Source organism: Ovis canadensis, chromosome 5 (genome assembly GCF_042477335.2).
Source record: "Ovis canadensis isolate MfBH-ARS-UI-01 breed Bighorn chromosome 5, ARS-UI_OviCan_v2, whole genome shotgun sequence".
Taxonomy (NCBI): domain Eukaryota; kingdom Metazoa; phylum Chordata; class Mammalia; order Artiodactyla; family Bovidae; genus Ovis; species Ovis canadensis.
In genome coordinates, this window is record NC_091249.1 from 26,551,214 (window position 1) to 26,572,711 (window position 21,498).

General features: G+C 40.2%; 1 protein-coding gene across 1 annotated transcript; it reads left to right on the forward strand.

The window, feature by feature from the left end:
- Window positions 1–243: 243 nt before the first annotated feature.
- Window positions 244–20,649, forward strand: ZNF317 (zinc finger protein 317). Its single transcript, XM_069590970.1, has 7 exons — window positions 244–455; window positions 7,764–7,883; window positions 8,665–8,807; window positions 9,230–9,356; window positions 9,811–9,906; window positions 10,383–10,465; window positions 10,969–20,649. The coding sequence occupies exons 2-7, from the start codon at window positions 7,784–7,786 to the stop codon at window positions 12,286–12,288; spliced, it is 1,869 nt and encodes a 622-aa protein (XP_069447071.1). The 5' UTR covers window positions 244–455; window positions 7,764–7,783; the 3' UTR covers window positions 12,289–20,649.
- The last annotated feature ends 849 nt before the right edge of the window (window positions 20,650–21,498 follow it).

Consider the following 21,498-nt stretch of genomic DNA (forward strand, 5'->3'; position numbering starts at 1 on the left):
ATACATGACCACTGGAAAAACCATAGCCTTGACTAGACGGACCTTAGTCGGCAACGTAATGTCTCTGCTTTTGAATATGCTATCTAGGTTGGTCATAACTTTTCTTCCAAGGAGTATAAATTGGAGAAAATGTGCCTGATTCGTAGATTACACCTAGGCAACTCCCTCAAGCCCGCTTTAATTCCCAAACTACATTTCCCAGAATCCTTTCCGCTCTGTGCTTCCTTGTTCGCGTCCAGTTTTGAAGTCCCGCGACACTTAGAAGGCGGAAGTGAAGCGGAAGCCATTACTCTTGGGAGGAGAGTGCTGCTATACACATGGGAAGAGGAGTGGTCCACCGTGGCTTCTTACAAGCTCTTGGTCCCCGCGGTCTATCGGACTTTCCGTATGAACTTGTCATCCCTTCGGCTGCAGCTTCCGTGACCTTTGCTTCCCATGATTCTACTGTCGGTGATGTAAGTCCCGCTTTCCTCGCTTAACCCTTTACTCTTGCCCTTCATGAGAACCCGGGAAGCCCAGAAGGACGGCAGAGTTAACAGGGGACAGGACCTGGGACCGGGAAGCCAGGCAGGAGTGTGTTTTAGACCCTGTGATAAGCGGTATGAAGTGTTGGTGATGAAGTTTAGGACCCGGCTGAGGCACCAGTAATGTGGTCCAAAAAAATTGACATCTTTGGGTGGGGACAGAAAAGCCCATTCCAGATGAGTTCAGGACGTTATTGAGGTGGATATGTGAGTCAGGAATTGGAGACCCAAGGATAAACTACCTACCTTTTGCTTTGTGGTCATTTTTGTCTAATATTAATAGCAGCACACTGGTTTTCTTTCAGTTAACATTTGTCTTGAATGCTTTTTTACACTTTAACTTCTCCGTTATTTAGTTTAGTTGACTGTCGTGTAAATAGTCTATAACTAGATCTAAAAATACACTTCAGCGTTGTTGTTTAACTTGAGAATTAGTCCATTCATATTTAATATGATTACTAATATTTTGCATTGACTTTTGCCATCTTATTTGGTGCTTTCTAGTTTCCCTTCGAATAATTTTTTTATTAGAATATAAGACATATATGCCCCCCCGCAAAGTATGAAAACACACAAAATTAAAAGAAGAATAAAGTGATTCCTCAAACTAGGACAAGAAAAATAAGATTATGAAAACTCAGAAACCTGTATTCTTCTGAACTGCATCCACCTCCTCCATGATTTTTTCCCTGGATTTTACTGCTTGTATGTTTTCTTAAAAATGTATTTCCTAATTTTGATAATTACATGATGAATTATATGCACCCAAGTATTTTCAGAGACATGCGCCTACCATTCTTTTTTAGATACATAGTGACTTAAATTTTAGTCAGTTTACAAAGCTCCATATACTGTGGTTTTACTTGCAAATTGTGTTTTATTCACGCACACACCTGTGCGTGTGTATAAATTTTGAGAATATTGGCATTATTATGCCATTGAATTTTACAGTTAACTGGTTACATCTGCTATAATGCTTTTCAGTCAAGTTTTATGATATCAGCAAGAAAGATATAATGGTTTTTGTCATTGTTAGTTTTATTCTTTGGAAAGTACTGATGTATATTTATGTTTTTCTTTCGTATCACATGTTTATTTTTATTATTTACTTTCTTTGCTGGACTTCCAGTAGTATTGAATGGAGTTCGAAAAGCCAACTTGAGGCAGTCCTGTTTTCTTTCTGACCTTAAGGGGAATTAACTTGAGTGTTAGCTGAAGGCTTTAAAAAAAAAATAATAGTGTTAGGTAAAGGAAGCTCCTTTTTCCTAATCTAAGAGTTTTTTTGTCATGAAAATCACTCACCGAGTGATTTTTTTTTTCCCCAGCATCTACTTTGATGTGTTGATGTACTTAAGTCATCTCAAACTATGCCTGATCTGTAGGTTCTAGTTCTGTTTGTGTTTTAAATGAATAAGTGAAAAATATGATTATCTTATTTACCTGGTAATGGTATTAAACCAATTACAGAATTAAACCAATCTACATTTGAGTGAAATTGGCTTGTAATTTTCCTTTTCTGTTTCACATTTATGCCAGCCTCATAAAATGGGGTGGGAGTGTTCTCTTTTTTTCTAAACTCTGGAATATTTTACCTAAGAATAGACTCACTTTTTCTTTACAAGGGAATTGTACCAGGAAAAACCACTGGGATCTGGAGATTTTTTTTTTTTTTTCTAAAGCTGTTGTTTCAGTTCTCTAAGAGTCAAAGGGCATCCAAGTTCTCTATTTAATTATGGTAAATAAAATTTTTTTAGGAACTTATTCCATCTAAAGCTAAATTGTATAATCAAAGTTGTTAAAATATGGTCTTGAATTCAGTTCAGTTCAGTCGCTCAGTCGTGTCCGACTCTTTGTGACCCCATGAACTGCAGCATGCCAGGCTTCCCTGTCCATCACCAACTCCCGGAGCCTACTCAAACTCATGTCCATCATGTCAGTGATGCCATCCAACCATCTCATTCTCTGTCGTTCCCTTCTCCTGCCTTCAGTCTTTTGCAGCATTAAGGTCTTTTCCAGTGAGTGGTTCTTCGCATCAGGTGGCCAAAGTATTGGAGTTTCAGCTTTAGCATCAGTCCTTCCAATGAATATTCAGGACTGATTTCCTTTAGGATGGACTGGTTGGATCTCCTTGCAGTCCAAGGGACTCTCAAGAGTCTTCTCCAATACCACAGCTCAAAAGCATCAATTCTTCCGCACTCAGCTTTCTTTATAGTCCAACTCTCACATCCATACATGTCTACTGGAAAAACCATAGCTTTGACTAGACAGACCTTTGTCTCTGCTTTTTAATATGCAGTCTAAGTTGGTCATAGCTCTTCTTCCAAGGAGCAAGTGTCTTTTAATTTCATGGCTGCAGTCACCATCTGCAGTGATTTGGGAGCCCCCCAAAAATAAAGTCTGTCACTGTTTCCATTGTTTCCCCATCTGTTTGCCATGAAGTCATCTCATACTGTGTTTTTAGTGCTTGATATATGTGTGATGTTACCAGTTTTTCATTCTTGTATTTATATGTTCTTTCCTTTATTTTAAATAAGTCCTGTCAGAATTGTGTCAATTTTCTTTTTCTCTTAAAACTTTTGGCTTGATTGAACCACTTTATAATATGTATGTTTTCTGTTTCATAACTTTGTGTTCTTCATAATTTTCTTCTTTTACTTTCTTGGCACGTTTCTTTACAGTTTCTTACATTGGATACCTGCACATCCCAAAGGACTGTAGTGAATATTCTATTGTATTTCACTTCTAAGTATTATCAAATACTATGACTTCTTTGACATGAAAGTTATTTAGAACTTTTAGTTTCAATTTCTGTGACCTTTTCCTGGTTTTTGGTTATTGTTTGCTAACTTAACACTGTAGTCAGCTTGATGCCATTTTCTGAGACACACGTTGTACCCCATGTGTGGTTGGATTTTATAGTTAGGAAATACTATTTCATCTTGTGCAGTCTGCATATAGTTATTGAGTTGTCTGCTTGAACGTATTATTGAGAGCTCTGGTAGTGGCTTTGTCCATTCTCCTTAGAGACCTACCACCCTCCCCCTGTATTTTTGAGGCTAAAACATATATAGTATATAGCTAAAACAGTTATAGCTTTTTCAGGGGTTATACCTTTTTTCATTATGCAGTTCCTCAGTTTTTACTCTTAGCCTTTTTGGTTTAATTCATTCTGGTATTAAAATATTTAAACCAGATTTTTAAAAAAGTATTTACCTTGTATGTGAAGCAAAAGTCATTCAGTCATGTCCGACTCTTTGTGACTCCATGGGGCGTACAGTCCATGGAATTTTCCAGGCCAGAATACTGGAGTGGGTAGCCTTTCCCTTCTCTAGGGGATCTTCCCAACCCAGGGATTGAACCCAGGTCTACCTGCATTGTATGCAGATTCTTTACCAGCTGAGCCACAAGGGAAGCCCATTTACCTTTCCATTCTTGCTATATCCTTATTTTTAAGATGTTCCTGCAAGCACCATATAACTGGATTGTTTTTACTCCATTTTGAGAATCTTTCTACTGTAGTTGAAGCGTTTGGTCAGCTTTTTTATAGCTTTTTTTTTTTTTTTTTTTTTCCTGCCCTCTAGCTTTTGATTTGAGAATTTTGTTCACTCCACATTTTTCTTTGCATGTTTTGAATTTATCTATGTGTGTATATATATATATATATATGTAGAATTTATTTATATGTATTATCTTAGTAGTTGTCTTGGAGAATTCTTATCCTTGTTTGTTCATGAAATTTAGATTTTTGATTCCTTATCACTCTCCTCATTTATATCACTCTCCTGGTTTTGTGATCATCCATTTTATTATTTTTAAAAAATATTTATTTAATTATTTGGTTGTACCTGGTCTTAATTGTGGCAAACAAGATCTTGAATCTTCATCTTTATTTTGTGGCATGCAGGGTCAAGTTCCCTGATCAGGGATTGAACCTGGTCCCCCTGCATTGTGAGCAGAATTTTAGCCACTGGACCATCAGATCATGCCACTGGTCTTGCATTCTAATTTTGTCTTTTTTTTTTAACTTGAAAGAGATTATCGTGTATAGTCATGTTTAGTTTCATTATACCCACACATTTTCCTTGTTGTGTTCGTTCTTTGGTTCGTGGACCCTTTGGTGTAAGTTCTTAACAGTCTTTGCTTCCTTGAATTTTCCATTCTCCCTAAAGTATTTGTTTTAGAATTTCTCTTTTCTGTGAGTGGCAAGTTCAAATATGATGTTATTTTGCCATCTTAATGGACATTTTGATTTTTAAAGTATATTCCAGAGCCATGAAGATGTTCCACTATCTTCTGGCTCCCATTGTTGCTGGCCAGTAGTCAGGTGTCAGCCTAATGTTTTACTTTTTTAAAGCAGTGATTCTTAAAGTGTGTTTTTCAGACCAACAGCATCAGCATCACCTGGGAATTTGTTATAAACGCATATTCTTGCATTTCACACCCCATATCTTCGGAGTCAAAAACTGGGGCTAGGGCCTAGCAATGTGAGTTTTTAAAAATACATTTCCAGTTTTAACAAGCTCTCCAGGTGATTGAGATGCAACTAGAAGTTGCATCCCATTGCTTTAAAGGTAACCTGCATTATTTTCCTCCCAGGCTGCTATTCAGATATTCTTCTGCCATTTTTGTTCTCTGGTTCAGTTTAATTGTATCTAACTGTGATCCGTTTTTATCTTCAGTGTCTTTATATTTGCCTTCTGAAATGAGAAGTTCACAGCTACTGTGTTCTGCAATAATTGCCTGGACTCCTTCCTTCTCCTTTTAGAATTCTGTTTAGAATCAGTTCAGCCATTTTCCTCTGTCTCCCATGGCTCTTTATGCTTATCATCTCTTTATCTGTGTGCCCTCATGTTTATTCTCTAGAAGTGGTTTTAAAATTTAAGCCTGTGTAAAAGCCACCTATAGTGCTTGTTATTAATAAAATAGATTCATCAGTCTACTTCAAAACTCTCCTTTAATTGGGCTTGGATATGAACTGGGAAGCAGAATTATTAAAGTTCTCTAGGTGATGTTTATGCAGCTGGCTTGAGGACCAGACTTTGTGTGAGACTCTGAAAAACGGGTTTGTTTGCTTGTTTTGAGAGGGGAACTGTGTAACCTGATGAAACTCTTTATTTCAACATTTTGCCTTTTTTTTTTTAACAATTGTAATTGTCCTTTTAGAAATTATGCATTTTAAAATTTCTGTGTATTTATTACCAGCGTGTGAATGATTTTTAAAAATACCTGTGTTTATTTTGTATTGTGCTTAAAATAGTTTTGAATGGGAGATTTAACCAGTATATGTAGGTTGCCTGTTGGAAACAGAAGTATTAATCTGTCCTTTTATCCCCTGGGACATTTCATTTGATTGGTTGAAAGCTTACAGATAGTGAAGTATAGAGATGTTAATTTATGAGTGTAACACATTTCTGGAGTAAAAAAAATGGCTTGCAGTATTCTCAAAACTATTGTTTCTTTGGGCCTACAGGAATGACTGGTAGAGACAGTTCTAGCAGGGGCAGAAATACCACTCAATAAAAGTAACAAAAAGATTATTCTCTCTATAGTAGTTCCACCTGCAAATTCTGAATATCTCTGGGTTGTATTACAAAATTGAATATGGGGATTTTAAATCAAATATTGGAGGAATTATGGCCACAAAAGGAGAAATCATAATAGAACAATTGTAAAGGATAAAATGTATTTTGGACTGAAAAACGATGAAGGTAGGTCTTTTGTAATTTGAGGAGCAGTGGTGAGATTAGGGTGAGGGAGAAATGCATGTGAGCATGCAGAATACATGGTGGCATTAACTCTGTGCTTGTGTGATGCTGAGATCTGTATCTAGGGTCACCAATTCTAGCTCAACAAGTGGTATAATTGCTTAGATGAGAAATACTCCAGAACCTTGCTCTGGTCTATAGTTTACATTACCATGAGACTTTGAAAATATCCCACAGATTTGAAATTGATGTGAGTGCATTCTCCATCCAGGCTTGAACCACTTGTGTACCTTGCCCCATATTGCAGATGGTGAACAGTGAGGGCCAAGGCGTGCCTAAGCCACATGGCTGTGTCAACATACATATATCTCATAGGATCTGAACAGGATCCCCCTCCTCTCCAAGTTCCATCCCTTGTGATCTTTCCAAGACCCCAAGGCCCAAGGATGTCATCTCAGTATGAAGAGAAATGTGGGTCAGCTTATTTGTCACCATTCACTGTTACACTCACTTTAAACCTGTTTATTATTTGAGGTACTGTTCCAGACACTGCATACTCAGTTGCTTAGTCATGTCCAACTCTTTGTGACCCCATAGACTGTAGCCCACCAGGCTCCTCTGTCCATTGCATTTTCCAGACACAATACTGGAGAGTGGGTTGCCATTTCCTTCTCCAGGGGATCTTCCTGACTCAGGGATCGAACCTGCATCTCTTATGTCTCCTTCATTGGCAGGTGGGTTCTTTTACCCACTGAGCCACCTGGGGAAGCCCTTCAGACACTGCAGCAGTGAACAAAACAAAGACGTGAAAAATCTTTGTCTTCCTGGCACTTCTTGTCTAACAGGGTACATATTGTGTAGGAGATTTTGTCCAGAGAGCAAATTTTTGAATCATTGTTAGTGAGGCAAACCTGATTCTAGTGATGACAAGCCCTGAGCTGTAGCCCACAGTTCGTAGAGTATGGGGCCAAAGGCATTGGAGATCGGAACACATGGTCCTAGATGGATCCTCCTCTTGGTTACTTGAACCATCATAAGCCAGGATGAGCCTTGAATAAGTCTGGAGCCTAAGTGTTTAGTGAGTGAATTGGTAACATGGACTTTTCATGTGGCTCAGTGGTAAAGAATCTGCTTGCCAAGCAGGAGATGCAGGTTTGATCACTGGGTTGGGACAGTCCCCTGGAGTAGGAAATGGGAACCACTCCAGTATTCTTGCCTGGGAAATTTCATGGACAAAGGAGCCTGGTGGGCTATGGTCCATGGAGTTGCAAAGAGTTGGACATGGCTTAGCAACTGAATAACAATTGGTGACACATTACTTGAGAGAGTGACTCTGAGTCTTAGTTGAGGTGGGTCCAGGACCTCCACCATGTTGCCTGGAGGTTTTACCTAAGCAAGGTTAAGGCCCAGGATGAGACAGAACTTGCTTCTCAAAAGAGGAAATGCTGAAAAACAAAAGTCAGAATTGTCATGTGAGTGGGAGAGACAGAAAACCTTTGGCTACACCTAGTAGTCTTTCTCTCGTTTCCTACAGATGTCCACTCCAGGAGACCCATGAGAGAGAAAGTGGCTTCCTGGTCCCAGGCCCTGCTCTTCAGGCAGATTTACTGTCATTCTCATAAGATGGCAGCTCTTGGCCTGGCTCCCACATGGGGTAAGTTCTTCGGGTGTTGAATGCCCTCAGAAATCAAGCTTCCATGGCTCCTGCCACTTCACTGAGGGCAAGGATATGCATAGCTAGGGAAGCTGCCAGGTCAAAAATGGTGGGGGAATGCATGAACTGAAGTGGGTGGGGCATGCGTGAACTGAAGTGGGTGGGGCATGCGTGAACTGAAGTGGGTGGGGCAGAGTCCTGAGAGCTCCCCTGGCAACTGTGTCTGATTCAGGGTCTTTGTGAGTTTGGGTGAGGCAGGGAGTGTTTGTAGTTGGTGAGCAAAGAAGGCTACAGGTAATTGATAACCCATTGGAGAAGGAAATGGCAACCCACTCCAGTACTCTTGCTTGGAGAATCCCATGGAGGGAGGAGTCTGGTAGGTTATAGTCCATGGGGTCGCAAAGAGTCGGACACGACTGAGCGACTTTACTTACTTACTTTACTTATTATTTTAATAAATCTGAGCAAAGTAATAGCTCCATCTCTTAGAGCTTTCATTTTTTCACTCACAAATTGAGAATGAGAACATATATTAGTTTCTTTCTTTTTTATTTTTTGAGGATGTGTGTCATTTTCTTTATGGCTATGTAGGCCCACCACCCTTTTTCCTATCCTTGAGTGGAGCAGGGCTGCTCTGGCTTGTTACACAACTTGTGTATGTGTGTGTGTGTGATTGTGATTGGGGCATGTGCACTGCACACACACATAATTAGTATGGGATCATTTCCTGATTTGCGAGTGTCAGGTGGGCTTTAATCCTCATGGGTTCTCTCTTCTCTAGCTATGACCAGCCAGGAGCCTGCCTGTATCCATGAGTCAGAAATTCCTCTTTCTTCAAAAGACCCTTCCTGTCCCCAGGATGTTGACCTGTTTGCATGCAATGGCCTGGAACCTTATACATCAACCAGTGTTGAACCATCCCAGGTATACCAAGCTCTTTAAGACCCCTGAAGGTGGGGGAGGGTCTTCATCTAGGCTGATGGATGCCTGATCAGAGTGCAAGAGGAAGAAGCAGAGAAGGTTGTGAGGCTGGTATCAGGGATGTTAGGGAAAATGACATGTAACAAGTTGTTTTTTCATCATACAGCTCAAAGCTCTCAGGCCAGGCTGGAAGTGAAAGGAGGTTTGATCCCACGTCAGATGCATTTGAAGCAATGAGATAGGATGAAATTATCTCATAAGGAAGAGAAGACATCTAAGAACTGTCTTCTAAAGTAAATGTTTAGACCTCAGAGCCCTGTATTGAAAATCCTGTGTTTAGAGTCTCTCACACGTAGTCTTTATCCTCAGCCATCTTTTAACACAGGCTGGGTTGTCACTGACCCCAAATGTGTGTGGTGTTTCAGGAATCAGTGACTTTCCAGGATGTTGCTGTGGACTTCACTGAGAAGGAGTGGCCCTTGTTGGACTCTACTCAGAGAAAACTGTACAAAGATGTGATGCTGGAGAACTATAGTAACCTTGCCTCAGTGGGTAAGGCTGGTGTCATTTCTTCATTCGTTCATTCATGAATCAAATGTCCTTGTTACATGTGCTTGCTGTGGCTCAGGAACTGTGTGGGGATTTAGAATACAGTTATGGACAAGTTGACCTGGTCCCTGCCCTAGTGGTATCTCCCTTTGGATATTGAGATCTGTCCACTGCATTGACCTTGGAGGTTATGTGTGTCTGAGCTTGGGCATAGTTTTCTGAGTTAAGAAATCCTCATTCTTTTGAAGGGCAAAATGTGTGGGAATATTTGGGGGTTTTTGTTTTATGAAAGCCTTTCACTGTGTTCCTTAGAAATGTGGCACCGCCATTTTGCTGCTCCTAAAGTCAGACTTGTCCATCCTCAGAACACTGAAGACCAAAACACTGACCCCAGACTATTGGAAGGGGTGGTCCTCTGCACAATCTTCCCTCAACATATGTCTTTCCCTGTGAGTAGGGTGCCAGGTGGGCAAACCCAGCCTCATCTCCCACTTGGAGCAAGAAGAGGAGCTGAGGACAGAGGATCGGGAACTTCACCGAGGCCCTTGTCCCGGTAAGCACCAGGCAGACACAAGTGCTGCTGAGAATCTGCTCTTGCCAGCGATGGGGATGAATGGAGTTTCATTGGGAAACCTCACCCAGGTTGAAAATGCGCTTTCTCTTTGACTACACCTCCATCTTCTCAAAAGTCTTTTGGTTTTGGTGTCCCTTCATCTTTAAATTTGAAGTGGCCATGTGGGCTCTTTGTCTCATTCTTTCCTATTCAACATTCTTGGTCATACTCTTAATATCATTATCAATGTTAGTATTTGAAGAGTTAATTCTTAGTGAGTCAACTTAAATTTCTACCCCCTTCATTGCCAAATGTCTCACACTTCCAGATTTCTCAGTCCTTTTTACCACTCCCCTCTCACATTCCCTTCTCTTCTTTATGATTTGTATCTGCAAAGAAAGCCACCTCTATTTTTGTCACCGTCATCCCACCATTTTTCTTCGCCAGCAGGTTGATATTTTCCCAATTTGTTTCAGATTGGGCGACGCCATCTAAAACCAAATGGTCAATTCTTGTGGAAGACATTTTTGGGAAGGAAACATCTAATGGTGTGACAGTGGTAAGATTTCCTTGGAATAATTGTGAATCTTCCATATTGGGAGAGGACAGGGGTTAGCCTGAGTTAGAAAAGCTTCTCAAAGCCAGGCAGGTCCCCCACACCCCTCAGCCACCCCCAAGAGCAAACAGTGATAGAGATAGTATTACCAGTTTGGGGAAAACCCTGAATTTGGCCCCAGACTTTTCCTAAAGTCCTATTGAGTAATTATTTCTATAACTACATCTCAGATGTTGAGTGTTGGCTTAATTTAGTTTTAAACAGTTAACAAAGTGTATATGCAAGAAGCTTTGTGAAAGTTACATTCATGGCATTCATTTTCTTTTTTGATGGAGTCCATACAGGGCAGGAGCAATATTTTTGCTTTGCAGATTGTGACATCATTAGTAATTGCAATATGCTTCTACTTATACCAGTTTATGTGGGGATAGTCTTAGGAATGTAACAAACATAGGATATGCCTTAGTCATTTCCTTAATGCCTTAGTGATCCCTCTCCATCAACAGGAAAACAGTCAGCTTGGAGAGAAGTCCGCGGAGTACACTAACCTGTTTGACGTCTTTAGCATAGGCGCTCATCTCACTCAGCAGTTGGGAAGGCACACTGGCAAGAGACCGTATCACCGCCGGGACTGTGGGGTGACTTTCAGGAACAGGTCCCATGTAACCCAACACATGAGCGTTTACAATGGGAGGAAGATGCACGAATGTCATCAGTGCCAGAAAGCCTTCACCACAAGTGCTTCCCTCACACGGCACAGGAGAATACATACTGGGGAGAAGCCCTACGAGTGCAGTGCCTGTGGGAAGGCTTTCAATGACCCCTCAGCCCTCAGGAGTCACGCAAGAACTCATCTCACAGAGAAACCCTTCGACTGCACTCAATGTGGGAATGCCTTCCGCACCCTCTCCTCCCTGAAGATACACATGAGAGTCCACACTGGGGAGCGGCCATACAAGTGTGACGAGTGTGGGAAGGCTTATGGCCGGAGCTGCCACCTCATTGCCCACAGGAGAACACACACTGGGGAGAGACCCTATGAGTGTCATGATTGTGGCAAGGCTTTCCAGCACCCCTCCCATCTCAAAGAACACGTTAGGAATCACACTGGGGAGAAGCCCTACGAGTGCACGCAGTGTGGGAAAGCCTTCCGGTGGAAGTCAAACTTTAACTTGCACAAGAAGAACCACACAGTAGAGAAAACCTACGAGTGTAAAGAGTGTGGGAAGTCTTTCGGCGACCTCCTGTCCCGGAGGAAACACATGAGAATTCACATTGTAAAGAAGCCTGTCGAGTGCAGACAGTGCGGGAAGGCATTCAGGAACCAGTCCATCCTCAAGACGCACATGAATTCCCATACTGGAGAGAAGCCATATAGGTGTGACCTCTGCGGGAAAGCCTTCAGTGCCAGCTCCAACCTAACTGCGCACAGGAAGATCCACACCCAAGAGAGGCGCTATGAGTGTGCTGCTTGCGGGAAAGTCTTTGGAGACTATTTATCCCGGAGGAGGCACATGAGCATTCATCTCGTGAAGAAGCGTGTTGAATGCAGACAGTGTGGGAAAGCCTTCAGAAACCAGTCAACCCTCAAGACACACATGAGAAGTCACACAGGAGAGAAGCCCTATGAGTGCGACCACTGTGGGAAGGCCTTCAGCATCGGCTCGAACCTCAATGTGCACAGAAGGATACACACTGGGGAGAAGCCCTATGAGTGCCTGGCCTGCGGGAAAGCCTTCAGTGACCATTCATCCCTCAGGAGCCATGTGAAAACTCACCGGGGTGAGAAGCTTTTTGTGTCATCGGTGTGGAAAAGACTCCAGTGACACATCTTTTTTAAAGAAAAACAGGAGAACTCAGATTGGCAGGGAACCTGACAGGTGTCGGGAAGTCAGGAAGCTTTGAGGAACTCATCTCACTGGGCATAAATTGTTAACTTGGGAGAAATTCAGTTTATATAAAAGCTGTGGAAAGACTTGGGTTTTTCCATGTCGCATTGGAACTATGTAAGAACTCACAGTGGTTGAGAAAACGTGTATCTGAGGTGTGAGGAAGCCGTCAGTGTAAGTGTAGCTCTCAAAAAACAGGAGAACTTTGAGAGGGAACCCCTAACCTGGTATTTAGTGTCAGAATGACTTTAGTACCACCTTGTACCTTCTGGGCACAAGAACAAGCTCATCCTGGAGGATCTCTGTAAATTCCATGACTGGACAAACCTTTCCTGGTCTGATTGTATCCCTCATGAGAGAAATCACACTAAAGAGAAAAGTCTATGAAATAAGGACCACAGGGAAGCCAGTAACAGGTTGGCAGGCTATAGCCAGCTGTCTATTTTAATGCAGCTGGCAAGTTTAGAATAGTGGTTGTATTTTTAAAGAAGAAAAAAATTGATGGAGACCACTTTTGGCCCACAAAGCCTAAAATACTCAACTCTCTGGCCCTTTACAGAAAAAAAGAATGCCAATACTTTATCTACAGCAGTGGGGATAATTTTGCTCCCTGGGGGACATTTGGCAAAGTCTAGAGACATAGTCAGTCTTTAAAAGTGGAGGGAGGTTGCCACTGGCATGTTTTGGAAGACACCAAGGATGCTGCTAAATATCCTACAATGCACAGGGGCTTTCCTCAAGAGGGAGAAAGTATGTGCCCCAGAATGTCAGTATTGCTAAGGTTGAGAAATTTTAACCAACAATTACTCATGTTTTTATGAAACACGTGGGCACTCACATTATGAGAAATTCCTATTTACAGCTTCAAAACTATACTCAGTGTAATTGTTTTAGGAATCACATGAGAACCCACACTGCAGACAGTCCCTCTGTGGAGTTTCATCCACAGCCCTCTCACGTGTGTGTATGAGAATTCTCTCCTCATTAGGATTTCTCAGTACATGTGGAATTGCACTTATCAGTTAGTTTTCTATCACAAAAATGGACCCCAGCTCATTAATTTTTCAGTATTTAATTTTAATGTTATGCTCTTGCAAATAACCCTCATGCCTCATCACAGAAGGTTTGTACATAGTATTCTACTATAATTTGATTTGTGATATGTGTTTATTTCCGTTTGGACAGCTTACTTTAAACAGTGGGGTTTTTTGTTTGTTTGTTTAGAATAGTGTCATGTGCTGTGTAACGTGGGTATTTTTAGTATCTGTTTGTTACAAATATCTAATTCAAATAAGTTGTGATCAGAGCAGGATGTCATCATCAAATTGGTCCTTTGAAATGTTTTTGGCCTCCTGTACAGCCACAAGTAACCTAAACTTGTAGTTGCATCTTTAGTATCTTTTTTTTCTTATCAGAAAGATCCAAGTTCTGATTAGTAAGGTATACTATTTTAGAAAATCTCTTACAGGTTTTCCTGCAACTAGTGGAGTCCATGTCCACAGCCTGGCCACTGACAAAAAAAGCAGATACAGGCTGTGAGAAAGCACTTAAGAGTCTGTCTTACCTGGATTCCTCTCTACATCCCCTACCCCTGCCCTGCCCCCAACTTGTTCTTCCCCTTACTTCTCACCTTGAGAAGGGATCCAGTACCTAGTGTTAAAGATCCATCTTATGACCATGAAGATGCAAGCCACAGGCTAAGCAAGAGGGTTGGGGCAGTTTACTGCAGAAAAATCACAATAATCTTGGCTTCCTTGGTGGCCTCTTTGAGTGTCTGCACTAGCCCTGGATTTGTTATTTCCAGACTTACTATTACATGAGAAAAAATAAAACTGGTTATTGGTTTAAGCTGCTTTGGATATTTCATTGTTTAATCTATTTAATAATTGTTTTATTGGTGGTGGGAGTGTTCTACTGTACCAGATTGGATGTTGTCCATAACCCATGCATCAAGTCATTAGTGGGGTAGCTGTTGCTATACATGTTGGTATAATCTGCTTATAATTGTTGGATTTGGGTTTTTAAAAATCCTTAAGGGCATCCCTGGTGGCTCAGTGGTAAAGAATCCACCTGCAGTGCTGGAGACCTGGGTTCCATCCCTGGGTTGGGAAGATCCCTTGAAGAAGGAAGTGGCAACCCACTTCATTATTCTTGCCTGGGAAATCTTATGGACAGAGGAGCCTGGCAGGCTACAGTCCATGGGGTCGCAAAAGAGTCAGACATGACTTAGTGACTAAACAACAAAAATCCTTGTACCCCTGTTTTAAAAATTGTATTTCATGTCTCTGGTGTGCTTAAGCATTATTTCTTGACTTGTGTTGAAGTAAGTGTATTGGTTTTCACAAAAGCCCTAAGAAATAGGTACTGCCAATAACACCCTTTTGCATATGGGCAGTCTGAGGCAAAGAAGTTTAATGTTACTTGTTTGAGGTCAGCTCATTAACAAGTTGTAATGCCTTTATTGTTGTTTATTTGTTTTAAATATTTATTTATTTGGCTGTGCCGGGTCTTAGATACAGCATACAGGATCTTTTTTAGTTGCATTATGTGGACTCTAGTTCCCTGACCAGGGATGGAACCTGGGCCCCCTGCTTTGGGAACACAAGTCTTATACACTGGACCACCAGGGAGGTTCCTGTGCCATGTTTCAAGTTCATTCTTTTTGTGTTTTTTTTTTTTTACTTTCTTAAATTTTTATTTTTACTTTATTTTACTTTACAATGCTGTATTGGTTTTGCCATACGTTGACATGAGTCCACCACGGGTATACATGCGATCCTAAACATGAACCCCCTTCCCACCTCCCTCCCCACAACATCCCTCTGGGTCGTCCCCGTGCACCAGCCCCAAGCATGCTGTATCCTGCATCGGACATAGACTGGTGATTCGATTCTTATATGATAGTATACATGTTTCAATGCCATTCTCCCAAATCATCCCACCCTCTCCCTCTCCCTCTGAGTCCAAAAGTCCGCTATACACATCTGTGTCTTTTTTGCTGTCTTGCATACAGGGTCATCATTGCCATCTTTCTAAATTCCATATATATGTGTTAGTATACTGTATTGGTGTTTTTCTTTCTGGCTTACTTTACTCTCTATAATTGGCTCCAGTTTCATCCATCTCATCAGAACTGATTCAAATGTATTCTTTCTAATGGCTGAGTAATACTCCATTGTGTATATGTATGTACCACAGCTTTCTTATCTGTTCATCTGCTGATGGACATCTAGGTTGTTTCCATGTCCTGGCTATTATAAACAGTGCTGCGATGGACATTGGGGTACATGTGTCTCTTTCAATTCTGGTTTCCTTGGTGTGTATGCCTAGCAGTGGGATTGCTGGGTCATATGGCAGTTCTATTTGCAATTTTTTAAGGAATCTCCACACTGTTTTCCATAGTGGTTGTACTAGTTTGCATTCCCACCAACAGTGTAGGAGGGTTCCCTTTTCTCCACACCCTCTCCAGCATTTATTGCTTGCAGATTTTTGGATCGCAGCCATTCTGACTGGTGTGAAGTGGTACCTCATTGTGGTTTTGATTTGCATTTCTCTAATAATGAGTGATGTTGAGCATCTTTTCATGTGTTTGTTAGCCATCCGTATGTCTTCTTTGGAGAAATGTCTATTTAGTTCTTTGGCCCATTTTTTGATTGGGTCATTTATTTTTCTGGAATTGAGTTGCATAAGTTGCTTGTATATTTTTGAGATTAGTTGTTTGTCAGTTGTTTCATTTGCTATTATTTTCTCCCATTCAGAAGGCTGTCTTTTCACCTTGCTTATAGTTTCCTTTGTTGTGCAGAAGCTTTTAATTTTAATTAGATCCCATTTGTTTACTTTTGCTTTTATTTCCAGAATTCTGGGAGGTGGGTCATAGAGGATCCTGCTGTGATTTATGTTGGAGAGTGTTTTGCCTATGTTCTCCTCTAGGAGTTTTATAGTTTCTGGTCTTACATTTAGATCTTTAATCCATTTTGAGTTTATTTTTGTGTGTGGTGTTAGAAAGTGATCTAGTTTCATTCTTTTACAAGTGGTTGACCAGTTTTCCCAGCACCACTTGTGAAAGAGATTGTCTTTACTCCATTGTATATTCTTGCCTCCTTTGTCAAAGATAAGGTGTCCATATGTGTGTGGATTTATCTCTGGGCTTTCTGTTTTGTTCCATTGATCTATATTTCTGTCTCTGTGCCAGTACCATACTGTCTTGATGACTGTGGCTTTGTAGTAGAGCCTGAAGTCAGGCAAGTTGGTTCCTCCAGTTCCATTCTTCTTTCTCAAGATTGCTTTGGCTATTTGAGGTTTTTTGTATTTCCATACAAATCTTGAAATTAGTTGGTTCTAGTTCTGTGAAAAATATGGCTGGTAGCTTGATAGGGATTGCATTGAATTTGTAAATTGCTTTGGGTAGTATACTATTTTCACTATATTGATTCTTCCAATCCATGAACATGGTATATTTCTCCATCTGTTAAGTTCATTCTTATGTCAGGCCCTGTTCTGTGCCCTGAGTCTATAGCGGTGAATCAGGATTTTTGCCTTTATGGTGATCACATTCTACATGGGATGAAGGCACGTGATAAACAAATGAATAAATATGTGGTATATCGGCAGTCAGTTCAGTGCCCCAAAATTTAAGCATAGTGATGATGACAGGGGTGTGGGGGTTCAATGAATCTGTTTTATGGCTAGGGGAAACTATTGCTTAAGGGGACATTATAGAGCAGAGATGTAAATTCCCTACAAGTGTGTGCCACATTCTAATGTGGGCAAGAGCACCTGAGGCAGTTCAGAGGTCATGAAAAAGAATTTTGCTTGCTAGGGCCAGTGTGGCTGGAATCTGGCAAGCTTAGGAGTCACAGAAGGTGGTAAGGTCAGAGCTGGATTGGGATCCTTTTCACAGAGGCATCTTGTGGGTCAACTTTTTTTCTCTGTGGAAGGTCAGTGGAGGGTTCTGTAACAACTATTCCGTCTCTGTTTTAAAGAATCATATTGTCTTCTGGGTTGGTTGGCTGAATAGAGGGATAGGATACAAAAATAGAAATCTGTTAGAAGTTCATTGCTGAGTTCAAGTTAAGTACAACGGTGTCCAGTTGCTGTATTTAAAATGGATAACTAACAAGGACTTACTGTATAGCACATGGAACTCTGCTCAATGTTATGTGGCATCTTGGATGGGAGGAGAGTTTAGGGGAGAATGCATCCATGTATATGTATGGCTGAATCCCTTCACTGTTTACGTAAAATTACCACAACGTTGTTAATCACCTATAGCCCAATACAAAATAAAAAGTTTAGAGTTTGAAAATAAAAAAGGAACAGTATTAGTATTGGGTTGGCCGAAAAATTCACTTGGGTCTTTCTGTAAGATCTCAGGAAAAAGCCAAATGAACTTTTTGGCCAACTAGCAAGGGTATTTCGAGAGTCACATTGAAAGTGGCTGTAGTTTCATTTTCACTTCGGATAAGTGGTTCCCACAATTTGTTTAACAACAGCTGATGTACAGTTCCTGGACTGTTTCCACTTTCCCCGATTATGAACAATGCTGTTGTAAGAAAATGTATAACACACTTTTTGGAGTGTTGGTGAGTTCTTCCAGGAGTGTGAAATTGTTAGGTTGTAAGGTCTGTGTATGTTCAGTTTATCTTAATGCCAAAGGTGTTTCTAAATGTGTAATGGTTTGTGTGTGGTATCATTTAAAACAGGTGTTGCTGAACTTCAGAAAAGTGTTTAACTCATACTTTGTTGTTTACTTGCTAAGTCATATCCAACTTTTTTGCAACCCAAGGGACTGTAAACAGCCTGGCTCTTCTGCCCATGGGATTTCGATTTCCCAGGCAAGAATACTGGAGTGGGTTGCCATTTTCTTCTCCGGGGCATCTTTCCAAACCAGTGATCAAACCCACGTCTCCTACATTGGTAGACAGGTTTTTTTGCCATTGAGCCACCAGGGAAGCCTTAACTCATGTACCGCTAAATTGTCACGTGAACTCATCCATGTAAGCAGGCAAGAAAAATGTTTTACATGTTTTAGCATTCCTGATAACTCCTTCTCACCAAATAACAAACCTTGCCTTACTCCCACAAGTGACCCGTGTTCTGGCTCTGACAACATGGCTTGGATGTTTATTTTTGGACCCTATACAAATGGAGCCGAACAGTATATGTTCTTTAGTGTCTATCTTAATTGACTCAAAATTTTTGTGAAACTGATCCATATTGTTTTGAGTTCCTCTAGATAGTAGTTCATTTTATTGTGTTCCATTGTTTGAATATTCCAGTTTATTAAGCAGTTTGTGTTGGTGGATGTTTGACTTCTCAGTTTGAGGCTATTGTAAGTAATGCTGCTGTGAGCATATTTTAATATTTCTGATAGTGCATAAATGCGTGAGTTTCTGTTGGGTTTATACCGTGGACTAATATCACTGGGTCATATGTGATGCATATTTCACAAATGATGCCAGCTTTCCAAAGTGTTTGTAGACAGTTTTCCAACAGGCTCTTTTATGGAATTGGATCAGATGATACCAGATTTGCCTGCCTTTTTCGTACTGATATATTCCAGATGTGGGCCTTATGGCTGGATATGTTTTGAAAGTAATTTTCCCCATTCTGACTTGTCTCTTCAGTGTTTTAATTGTTATCTTTTGATGAAATAAGTTCTTAATTTTAATGTCATCTAATCTTTATGGGCATCCTCCTCTTGTGTAAGAAACATTAACCTGCCCTAAGGGCAAGAAGATATTCCACATTTTTTTTTTCTATAAGTTTTATTGTTTTTGTGTATACATTTAGATCTGTATCTTGGTACTGATTTTTTGTGTTAGAGTGTGAAGTAGGATTAAGTTTTATTTTTTCCATATTAACCCAACATCATTTATTTTAAAAGTATTCTTCACCCCAGGAATTTTCCACCTTTGTTGTATACTGAATTCCATATGCATTGGGTCTAAATTTAGGCTTATTTCTATTCTACTGTTCTATTTGTTCACACACCATGTCACAGTGTTTAAATTATAAATAAGCTTTATAATAAGTCTCGATATCTGGATGGACTAGTTTCCCCTCATGGTTTTTCTTTTTCAGTCTTTTCCCAGGTATTGTGTATGTGTGTTTGGGGGAGGTTATGTGTACTTGTCTGTTAACTTGTCCATCTCCATAATGCTAGCTTGTTGGTATTTTTATTGGCATTGCCTTGAATTTGTAAGTTAACTTGGTGAGGAATTAATATGTTTATAATGTTAAGTTGTGTTATCCAAGAACAAGGGATGTTTTCCCATTTGTTCAAGTCTACTTTAGTGTTTGTCAGGAATGTTTAAAAATTTTCTTTTACAAGTATTCTAGTCTCATTAGGTTTTCCGTAAGTATTTAATCTTACATTGTTAATTAAAATTTCTCAACCATTATGTCTTCACAGCTTTTGTATGTGAGAGCTACTAATACTGTATCTTGATTTTATAATTTGCTGCTTCACTGAATTCTTTCATTTTTTTGAGTTTATTTTATTTATTTTCTGTGATATTCCAGGCATACTACTGTATCATCTACAGATTGAGTGAGCTTTGCTTATCAGTCTTTTAAAAAAATACTTATTTATTTTTGCTGTGCTGTCTTAGTTGTGGTTTTGAACTCTTAGTTTCAGCATGCAGACTCTTGGTTACAGCATGCATATGAGATCTAGTTCCCCAGCCAAGGATCAAAACCCAGGCCCTCTGCATTGGGAACATGGAGGCTTACCCATTGGACCATCAAGGATGTCCCTGTTTGTCAGTTCTTAAGCCTCTAATTTTTTTTGCCTGTGTGGTTGCATTGGCTAATACCTCTAGTATGATAATAGAGGGCATTTTTATATTGTTCTAGGGGTAATACCCTGTTTTTCCATTGATTAAGATAAATGTCTTTTAGAATGAAGTATACATTTGACCCTTGAACAACTTGGGGGTTAGTGACACTGACACTCCACATAGTAAAAAATCCGTGTATAACTTTTTTGGTCCTCCATATCCATGATTCCACATCCAAGGATTCAGTTGCAGATTGTGTGGTACTGCAATATGTAATTTTTGAAAAAAAATCCATGTGTAGGTGGATTCCTGCAATTCAAACTCATGTTATTCAAGGATCAATATTTTATCATATTGAGAAGGTATTCTGTGTTCTTAAATATTTTATCATAGATGTGTACTGTATTTTGTCAGAGTTTCTCTGAACATCTGTGAGGAGGAATGTGATTCTCCTCCTCTGATTTATTAATATATTAATAAATTTTCAACACAATAAATTTTGTGTCCTGAGAATGAATGTCACTGGCCATGGTGTATTATTTTCTTAATGTGTTGTTGGATTGCTTGCTAGTGTTTTGCTGAGAATTTTGCATTGGTATTCACGAGTAATTGATACATGGTTTCTTAGAACCGTCTTTCTGGTTTGGGTTTTAGCATTATGGCTGCTTCATGAGAGGACTTAGAAATTTTTTCCTCTTTTACAGTACTCTGGAATAATTTGTACAGCATTAGGACTATATGGTTTTTGGAAAATTAGGTAGAATTCCCTATGAAACCATCTGGGTGAATTGTTTTTTAGTGGTATATTTTCTTAGGAACTTTATTTCTTTTATGGAAGTTAGTCTGTGTTAAGTTTTCTAACCTGAATGGAGTCAGCATTGGTAATCTGTATTTTCCTGGGGAATAGCTCATTTCATCTAGCATAGAGGTCAGTAAAGTGGTCATATGATTTAAAAATATTTTTTGATTCAATGGTCATCACGAGTGACCATCACATTCGATGGTCGTTTCTCCTTTCCTGCACCCTTTCTACTTGCAGTGCTCCATGCAGGTCTTTGGGTGCTTGGTGTCAGTAATTGTGCATCGGTGAGTGAAGGTGCTGAGTGTTCTGCAGATCAAAAGTTTTCCTCCGCTCACTAGTGAAGGAATAGCAATTATTGACGAGCTCTTGCCTAGATTTGGAGGGGAAAAAAATGTACCCTAGAAGCCAAGCCCAAGGGGAGAAGAGTACTTTTTCTCAGCATTGACTAATGTAAGACTGTTTCTTTAATTAGGAGCCCTGGGAATCCAACACAGCTACTCCATGAGCCCAGTTCCAACATCATGTCAGTTAATAGGGCAGAAGGAAACTGAATTCCCACCTGCA